The following is a 10,544-nucleotide window of genomic DNA, read 5'->3' on the forward strand; positions in this document are numbered from 1 at the left end:
TTGGCAGAGCATGAAATTAACCAATTATTTATTAATTTATTTTATTTCAAGTACAGCTTTAGAGTTGTACATCAATATAGGTACCGTCACTGCAATCAATCTCATTGCACTCAATAATAATAATAATAATAATAATAATAATAATAATAATAATAATAATAATAATATCCACTTAAGTCTTTCATGTTGTAAACAATTTGTATAAAGTGAAACTCCTAAGTTAACGATTAAAATACAGGTAATAAACACTCACAATCAGAGCCGTGCAATGTACTGCTGCCTCAAACACTTTAACTGCTTTACTCAACCAGGAAGAAAATAATCCTGGGATGTACTTTTTCCATGCCGTTCTTGGACGCAATACCAGTACATTTTGCTGCCGACAGCGAACATTTTAAATGTTACCAACGCTATGAACTTTGTCTTTTCTTACTCATTTTGGGTTTAAAACGTACAGCAGCAGGCCCCGGGGCTAAAATAATATTTAGCTAATATATATATATATATATATATATATATATATATTATATATATGGCTATATTATAACTAATATATATATATATATATATATATATATATATATATATATATATATATATATATATATATATATATATATCTATATATATATATATATATATATATAAACTTTTAACTTGTTTTTAAGCTCCTACCTTTCTTGTCTTGTAAGCCACTGCAGCCGAGAGCGAACAGCGTAGCCAGGAGGAGCCCAGTTTTAAATTGCATTGCTGCGCTGTTTCTTGTGTTCTTCATTCTCTATTCTGCAGAAGCGCAGTTTTTATCCATGTTTGGGCTGCCAAAGTTGCAGTGGTAAAGGAGACTTCTTAATCTCGCTGCCAGGCAAATAGAAAATGTTTTTTGACAGAACTGCGGTTATTTTTCTCCTCTATGAGTGTAACTTTGACAGTTCCACCCTCTCCAGAGTAATTTACTGGGAACTCGCTCTGAATGTTGAGGACTTCAGTATGCCCCCTGTCTGACGTCACAACAGGGAGGAAGGATTACAGTGCTGTGTTGGTAATGTACAAGCAGGTAGTTTAATGTCGGAGTCTGTGACTGATTCTGTCATAACGAACATGTACCACTTTCGTATGGTACATAAAAGAAAGTAGCACTCTTCTAACTAATCTATACAATACCATGAATGAACCTGATTTTATTAACTAAAAAAATAAGTTGAAAATACACCGCATCTTTACTGCAGTTTAAATAATGCAGTGTCTTGGTTCAGTTCCTTCATTATGCAGACCTACTTATCCTACATAGAGTCAGTGAAGTACCTGACGTTACTGATTTCTAAACAGTACGGTATTAGTACTGCATTTTACTTAGTAAAGACTGAAGTCCAGAATGTCAAACGTTGGTATTGCCAAAACAAACGTTGTTTTAAAGTGCGTATTAATCATTTATCTAGAAGCAGAATTGTATTCGCATAAAACGTTGAAACTGAAATCTAAAGAGAACGCTAAATAAATGGGGCTAAAAAAAAACAACTTATCCGTCAGTAATTAAATATATAGTTAAAAAAAAAAACTAATTTCAATTGTTTCAGGAGGAGCAACTGTAGCAATGAATTTAAAGTTTTAAGGCCATAGGAACAACAACTATTTACAGTATGTAAGCAACAGGCACCTGGAATGAGAAAACTGTAGTAGAGTATGTCTTTGATTTTTCTTGGTAATACCTGGTCGTCAACTGGTTTATAACTGGTAGAAAAGTAGAAGTCAACTGTTGTATCCTAAATCAATGTACTTCATGTAAACCTGCAGTAGACGATTTATTTACCAGCTGGCCGCAGGTATTATCAAGAAGGAAACAAGCAAAATGACTGTTCTAGAGATTAAATGTAATTAATGTAGAATAAGGATAAAGTTTAAGTTTTTGTACAGTTGATTTGTTAAATTAAAAAAAATAAATAAATTAAATTAAATTAAATTAAATTAAATTAAATAGGAAATTCCCAGAACCCCAAAAGAGTAACTTCATAGGAAAGTACTGTAGCATTTTGCAAGAGGTAAGAAATGGAGAAAACATGCTGCTTTTACATTCTCTTTATTGTTTGGATGCTATCTCCACATCCACTCGGAGATGTGCTCTGTCCACTTGGCTGCATGAGGAATCACCCAATCAACAGCGCTCCTTATAGGCTTATGCGAAACTGTACCAGGTTTAGGACACACCCCATTGGCTGACACCCAGACCAATGACTATGGACAGACAAACAATAACCAATGAGGGTGCACAGACAACAACCAATGCGAACAGACCAGGGCAGACAAACTAACAGCAGGTTACACAGTATGGGAATACACACACAAACGGTATTCAGTCAATGACGGAATTCAGCGGGGAGGGAATAACACACATAGAATGCAAACACAAAACGTTACATTAACACAAATGCACGGATCGCTACATTGCCCCCAACTTAGTCTCTTTTTGTCACCAAAAATCCTCAGGGCACAATGCCCAAGAGTCCAGCCCCACAGTTGGAGTGACGCTTCCACGCCTGTGTCACGGTAGTTCTGCACAGGTTTTCCATGTTGCCACTGTCAGTCCACAACAGTGGCAGTGGCATACAGTCAAGGCACTTTAAAACAACACGATGCGAATGCCCAACTGGGCTGGGTGACAGAGGACACAAAGTCCCCAAAGTGGCCGGCGGTGTCGTGCTATCCAGGTGGTCTTGCAAGTACTGACCGTGTTCCAGTCCCGGCTACACTTTTACCCCCGCGGAAGCCCATATGGGACTGCAGAGTGCATCCGCAGCTCCCACCCCATCATTAATCAGGCTTGCTCCTCTTGCTCTCAGACATCAGCATCCATATATGCCCACAGGGCTTCCCTTTGCGGGTCGGTGACTAGTCAAGCCAGGGCCTCCCCTGCCGTCCGTGTTCGCCTTTTGAACCTGGATCGCAGCAGTTCCGGTTCCCCTGTACTGCCAAATCGGTGTCGGACAGTGGCCACTAGGACGCGATAGCTGCCCATCTCTTCCTCAGCCAGGTTCAGTAGCACCATCTGGGCCTCCCCTCTCAGCACCACCATCAGTTGCTGTGCTCTGTTGTCCTTGATCCACTTGAACAGCTTACCCGGTTAGCGAACTGTATGTGGAACGCCTCCCAGCTCGTTTTGCCAGCAAAGACGGGCAGTTTTGCATCCCGCCGTCATTCTGTGCTGCGTCAGGTTGATCGGCCCACAGTCTCGCTTGGCTCTGGGTATGTGGCGCGGCTCTCTGCAGCACCCAGCTGGGCCCCATGCCCTCTGCCAGTGACCACCGTCTCTCAACGGAGCTCCTGACCTGCTCCTCCATTAGGCCAAGCTCCGTCTAGAGTTCCTGAGTTCGCTGGATCAGTTGTTCCACCCCGTTGCTTGTCTTTCCCTCTCTTAGCTGCTCCTGCTTGATGCTCAGGTGTTCCATCCTTGATCCCGCTTCTGACGCATGTAGCATTTTGCTGGAGGTAAGAAATAAAGAAAACATGCTGCTTTCAGTATAGCTCTTTTTATTCATTTGAACACTATCTCCACATCCACTCAGAGACCACTGCTCTGTCGGCTTTGCTGCATGTCAGGAACCACACCACTGAATGGCGCTGCAACTACCCTTATCGGGCGTAGCTAGGAATAAACTTTTACTGAGGCAAAAATCTAATTTTTGTCTAAAAAAAAAAACCCTGCATAGCCTGTAGACTATTAATGCAAAGCTGCAAAGCAATATAAGTCACACTCTTTTTACCCAGTGACACACCTTGGATGATGTTTCAAATTTAATGACACATATTTCTTTAAACAAATCTCCCAGCAATGCCAGCCTAAAATTACTGTATTCACAATGTTAGAAATATGTGATATTAAAGGGACAAGAAGAATAGAATATATATATTATATATATATATATACACACACACACACACACACACACATATATACACACAGCTCTGGAAAAAATTAAGAGACCACTGCTAAATTATCAGTTTCTCTGGTTTTACTATTTATAGGTATGTGTTTGGGTAAAATGAACATTTTTGTTTTATTCTATAAACTACTGACAACATTTCTCCCAAATTCCAAATAAAAATATTGTCATTTAGAGCATTTATTTGCAGAAAATGACAACTAGTCAAAATAACAAAAAAGATGCAGTGCTGTCAGTCCTCGAATAATGCAAAGAAAATAAGTTCAGATTCATTTTTAAACAACACAATACTAATGTTTTAACTTAGGAAGAGTTCAGAAATCAATATTTGGTGGAATAACGCTGATTTTCAATCACAGCTTTCATGCATCTTGGCATGCTCTCCACCAGTCTTTCACATTGATGTTGGGTGACTTTATGCCACTCCTGGCACAAAAATTCAAGCAGCTCAGCTTTGTTTGATGGCTTGTGACCATCCATCTTCCTCCTGATCACATTCCAGAGGTTTTCAATGGGGTTCAGGTCTGGAGATTGGGCTGGCCATGACAGGGTCTTGATCTGGTGGTCCTCCATCCACACCTTGATTGACCTGGCTGTGTGGCATGGAGCATTGTCCTGCTGGAAAAACCAATCCTCAGAGTTGGGGAACATTGTCAGAGCAGAAGGAAACAAGTTTTCTTCCAGGACAATCTTGTACTTGGCTTGATTCATGCATCCGTCACAAAGACAAATCTGCCCGATTCCATCCTTGCTGAAGCACCCCCAGATCATCACCGATCCTCCACCACATTTCACAGTGGGTGCGAGACACTGTGGCTTGATGGCCTCTCCAGGTCTCCGTCTAACCATTACACGACCAGGTGTTGGGCAAATCTGAAAATTGGACTCATCAGAGAAGATGACCGTACTCCAGTCCTCTACGGTCCAATCCTTATGGTCTTTTGCAAATCTCAGCTTGGCTGTTCTTTGCTTCTCATTGATGAAGGGCTTTTTCTAGCTTTACACGACTTCAGACCTGCCCCTAGGAGCCTGTTTCAAACCGTCCTCGTCGTTTGCCAGCTGCCGTTTGCCATTCTTTTTGTAGGTCACTTGATGTCATCCTACGGTTGCTGAGTGACATTCGAATGAGTTGGCAGTCATCCCGGTCAATGGAGAGTCATTTTCACCCTCTGCCGGTCTGTAGCTTTGTTGTCCCCAATGTGTGCTGCTTGACCTTGTTCTTATGAACCGCCGTCTTTGAAATTTTAAGGATGGAAGCAACCCGACGCTCACTGTATCCCTCTGCCAGTAAAGCCAAAATTGAACCCTTCTTTTCCTCACTCAAAACTTTCCTTTTCAACTCTTTGGGCATGGTCAATAGTTATTTTTTTATTCCAATTACTTTTGAGGTACTACTAGCACTGTTTTGCCATCCAGCTGGTCCTATTGCAAGAGGATAGTGATGACCACAGGAGTGGTTTTTATACTTTTCCTCGTTAAATAAGATTTGGTTCAGGTGATCCCCTAATTAGTACCTCATTCAGTAGAATGAGGTGTGCCTGTGTTGGAATTCAACAGACACTGGAATGGAATGGCTGCCATACATGTAGAGATGCTGATTTAAGAAAAATTTGCAGTGGTCTCTTAATTTTTTCCAGAGCTGTGTGTGTGTATATATATATATATATATATATATATATATATATATATATATATATATATATATATATATATATATATATATATATATGAATAAGTAATTGTGTTTATACCTTCATACCTACTGAAGTTAATGCTGAGTGGTGACGCTGATGCTACAACTGGATCTGGTAAGACTGGTGCTGCTACTGCAGGGACTGGTTAGACTGGTGCTGACACTGCTTGGACTGGTGCTGCTACTGCTGGGACTGGTAAGGCTGGTGCTGCCTCTAATGGAACTAGTAAAACTGATGCTGCTACTGTTGGGACTGGTAAGACAGGTGCTGCTATTGCTGGGACTGGTAAGGCTGGTGCTGCCACTACTGGAACTGATAAAACTGGTACTGTCACTGCTGGGGCTGGTAAGACTGGTGCTGCCACTGCTGGACTGATAAGACTGGTGCTGCTACTGCTGGGACTGGTAAGACTGGTGCTGACACTGCTGGGACTGGTAAGACTGGTGCTGACACTGCTGGGACTGGTAAGACTGGTGCTGCCACTGCTGGGGCTGGTAAGACTGGTGCTGCCACTGCTGGACTGGTAAGACTGGTGCTGACACTGCTGGGACTGGTAAGACTGGTGCTGACACTGCTGGGACTGGTAAGACTGGTGCTGACACTGCTGGGACTGGTAAGACTGGTGCTGCCACTGCTGGGACTGGTAAGACTGGTGCTGACACTGCTGGGGCTGGTAAGACTGGTGCTGCCACTGCTGGACTGGTAAGACTGGTGCTGCCACTGCTGGGACTGGTAAGACTGGTGCTGCCACTGCTGGGGCTGGTAAGACTGGTGCTGCCACTGCTGGACTGGTAAGACTGGTGCTGACACTGCTGGGACTGGTAGGATTGCTGTTACTAGTGCTGAAACTGACCGGACTGCTGAGACTGTTGATGCCATGATTTAGAAGGCATAACTTTAAATAGACCCTAGGAATCCGTTTCCTGTCAAAACAATTGATTTTCTCTATGCAATATGAGAATTTAAAATAATATATGGGACTACCCGCTGCTCCAGGGGCTTGTTGCACTACAGAATAAAAAACGGGATTGGATCCGAATTTACTGGAGTCGGATCATAAACAGATGCTGGAGCTACACGCGGCGTAACTAAGGAAACTCACCAATGAGAATGAGAAGAAAACATGTCAGTTTGGCATGAAGTTTCAATACCCCAGTGGTCAAATTTATATACAGCCAAAGATCAGAATAATGTTACTTAGAAATGGCAAATAAAAAAATAATAATAATATGAAAACATGTCGATTATATGCCAGTCTTAAAAATTTAAGTGAGCGCATTATTTAAAAAATAATCTTTGGATATATTTTTGTACTTTCTTTTTTAAATCTACCTAGCTGATTTTTACCGCAGCTGCCTCAATGTACACTATGCCTCTACTTATAGGCTTAGCTGCACCTTATGCAAAAGTATACCAGGCTTGGGACACATCCCATTGGCCGACACACAGACCAATGGGCACAGACAAACAAACAATAACCAATAAGGGTGCACAGATAACAATCAATGGGAACAGACTAGGGTAGACAGACTAATAGCAGTGCTGCGTTCAATAAGCAGAGTGCTTTTTTGTGGCGCTACAAGGCATAAGTTAGGACTTTGAATGGTATGTTAGCGAACATACGTACGCTACGTACGTTAGTGGTACGTTAGCTAACTGTAATGTCATTTTGAAAACTTATCATTATGCTTTGATCTGTATTTTTGTTCACAATTTCTGTGATTTTGTTCGACATCTCTGTTTAAAATATTTGATCAAACCCATTGGATCTTCTGCTGGCAGTGGAGGAAGAGACAGCGCCCGCTGTTCCCCCTCTGCTGGCGGTGGAGGGAGAGACACAAAAAAATAAACATGTATTATTTTACAGAACTAATATGATGGTGAACAAGCATCCCCAGGCGATGGAAAACAAGCATCCCTGAGTGAAGTGGTCGGAGCATCCTTGGGCGGTGCTGTGCAGGCATCCTTGGGCGGTGCTGTTCAGGCATCCTTGGGCGGTGCTGTTCAGGCATCCTTGGGCGGTGCTGTGCTTCTTAGCCGCCGGGCAGCTTGTCTCTGAACTCCCCTCAGCAGCCGGTACAGAGGCTGGGAGGGACCTCCAGCATCTTCTGCTGGCGGTGGAGGAAGAGACAGTGCCCGCTGTTCCCCCTCTGCTGGCGGTGGAGGGAGAGACAGCTCCGGCTGTTCCCCCTCTGCTGGTGGTGGAAGGAGAGACAGTGCCTGCTGTTCCCCCTCTGCTGGTGGTGGAGGGAGAGACAGCTCCGGCTGTTCCCCCTCTATTGGCAGTAGAAGCACCAGCAGGCACTCTTCCCCTGCTGGCGGAGGTGGCATCAACAGGTGCTCTTCCCCTGCTGGTGGAGGTGGCACTAGCAGGCACTCTTCCCCTGCTGGTGGAGGTGGCACCAGCAGGCGCTCTTCCCCTGCTGGTGGAGGTGGCACCAGCAGGTGCTCTTCCCCTGCTGGTGGTGGTGGGAGCAACAGGTAGTCCTCCCACAACGATGGTGGCGGGACCAGCAGGTACTCCTCCTCTACTGGTGGCAGTGGAAGCAACGGGTAGTCCTCCCCTGAGGGTGGAGGCAAGACCAGCAGGTAATCCTCCTCTACTGGTGGTAGTGGTGGGAACAGCCTGTATTCTTTCCCTGTGGGTCCCTTCAGCCCTAGACCTGTGGACTTCCCCTTCTTGGGCTGTGGATGCACCGGCTCCTCCCGCTCGGGCCGTGGATGCACCGACTCCTCCCGCTCGGGCCGTGGACGCACCGACTACTCCCGCTCGGGCCGTGGATGCACCGACTACTCCCGCTCGGGCCGTGGACACACCGACTCCTCCTGCTTGGGCTCCTCCCCCTCGGGCTGTGGACGTTCGGGCTCCTCCCTCTCGGGCTGTGGACGTTCGGGCTCCTCCCTCTCGAGCTGTGGACGTTCGGGCTTCTCCCTCTCGGGCTGTGGACGTTCGGGCTCCTCTCTGGGCTCTGGGAGTGACGGCTCCTCCTCTCAGGGCTCTGGGAGCAGCGGATCCCCCTCTATGGGCAACGGGAGCGGCCTCCCCATCTTTAGGCGAAGGCAGTGGCTCCACCCCCATTTCTTCAAGGTGGGGGATCTCCCCCATGTTTATCTCCAGGTATGTCAGGACCATGATGAATATTTCCTGGAGGGACCCCGAGTGACGCTCTCTCTCCCACTCCTCCCACCTCTCCCCATCTTGATGCCACAGCGTGTTGATGGCGACGGGAAGGTCGTGGAAGAGGTCCGCTCCGGGGTGCACTAACCACTCCCAGATCTCCAGTGATGGTGGTGAAGGCGGTATTGGTGGGGTGGCTGCTGAGGACGGGGTTGGTAGCTGCTCCTGGTCTGGGTTGTAGGGACATTCTGCCCAACTGTGGCCATCCAGCTCACAGAGCCCACACCAGTCAGCTAGTGGCCCATCCGGACAGGACCTCCACCAGTGGTCTTCCTTCCTGCACCAGGTGCACCATGGGAACAAGCTTGCTGGGTCCTCCCACAGGGCTTGGGTTGGTGGTGGTGGTGCTGCTGCTTCTTCCAATGCCTTTGCTTTTTGCCCATTCTGCTCTCGCTCAACAATTCCAAAAAAGAAAACCCTCCAAAATTCAAAAATTCAAAAAATTCAAAAATTCACAAAAATTCCAAAAGAAAATACTGCTCTGAGCCTCTAGGTGGCACGTGGTGCACGTTGCGATAGTTTTGTAGGCACTGGTCAACCTACACACAGCGCTGCGGAGTACCCAGTGTAACAGGGTACTCGGCACAAGGTGCACAAGGTTAATAACCTTGCTGCAACACCAGTGGTTGTATACACTATGCTGACACTTGCCAGTGTTCAACGCAGTGCAAGCAGTGCCCCAGTACTGATGCACAAGGCCAGGCCTGTGCTGGGTCTCATCCCTGTAGAGTAGCATTCCGCAGGAGGACAAGCACACCCTCTGCGAGTACTGCTTGGGCGTACCACATGCCACCATGGCCCTCGAGAGGGATGGGGCATATAGTGTCTGCGAGGCCCTTCAGCCCCGACTGAAGAAGGCCCGGGTAGAGAGAGCCAAAAGGGCGAGCTATGCGTCCTCTACGGCTGGATCGACAGCGTCTCGGGGCACCCCAGATGACCTGTCCCAGGGACCCCTGTCAGGTTTTCCCAATGCACAGGCCACCTGCAGTCTCTCCCCATCTCCACAAGTGAGATTGGTGAAGCGCTCCAAGCAGGCAAGGGACATTATGGACCTCAAGGCCCAGATGACCCAAGTCCTGGAGCTCTTGGCTAGACAGGCGACACAGGTCCCTGTCCAGTTCCCGCAGCCCCAGTCGCCATACCCACCCTCTCCCAAGGGAGTGCAGGAGGGGTGGACAGGGCCGTCTCTGCTGGCACAGGAGAACACACTGTTCATAGTGGCCTCGGGTGACAGCGCAATGCAGGGTAACGGAGACACATTTGAAGCGAACATATGCAGCAGAATCACAGGCAACTCGCTTGGCTAATACAGCAAGTGTGCTTACTGCATATTTGGATGGTGTACTGCGCGAGGCCCCACTCCCCGAGCCTGTGGACACGGAGCTGCGCCTCCTGTCCAGCGCACTGCTGCAAGTCTCCGGTCTCCAAGGGCAAGCCCTTGGCCGGAGCCTGGCTAGCTTGGTGGTGGCTCGCAGACAGCTATAGCTGTCTCAAGCCAGCGTCTCTGATGCGGATAAGGCCACACTACTTGATGTCCTTATCCTCAGGTCATACTTTTGGGCCAACTGAGGAGGAGATATTGCAAAGATCCCACCGGCAATGCGAGGCATCCTGTCAGGTGGCCGCATTGCTCCCTCCTCATGCCTCTGCATGGGGTAGGTCGAGCAACTGTCGAGCTCCCCAGACTCAAACTCTCACGAGAACAGTCCCAGTCCCCACAGCTCCGCTGGGTGACTT

At 46.8% G+C, this 10,544-nt stretch overlaps 1 protein-coding gene across 2 annotated transcripts in view; it reads right to left on the minus strand.

Moving 5' to 3' along the window:
- LOC121313118 (epidermal growth factor receptor-like) overlaps positions 1–1,217 on the minus strand; it is a 151,451-nt gene extending 150,234 nt beyond the window's left edge. The window contains exon 1 of one of the 2 annotated variants that reach the window (XM_041245301.1): positions 676–985. In XM_041245301.1, the coding sequence (XP_041101235.1) occupies positions 676–775 (100 nt within the window). In that variant the 5' untranslated portion in view covers positions 776–985. Of the gene's footprint in view, positions 1–675 lie in introns of both variants that reach the window. The other variant, XM_041245300.1, reaches the window with a different exon arrangement.
- Positions 1,218–10,544: the final 9,327 nt, after the last annotated feature.

The sequence above is a fragment of the Polyodon spathula genome, chromosome 3, assembly GCF_017654505.1.
Source record: "Polyodon spathula isolate WHYD16114869_AA chromosome 3, ASM1765450v1, whole genome shotgun sequence".
Lineage (NCBI taxonomy): Eukaryota > Metazoa > Chordata > Actinopteri > Acipenseriformes > Polyodontidae > Polyodon > Polyodon spathula.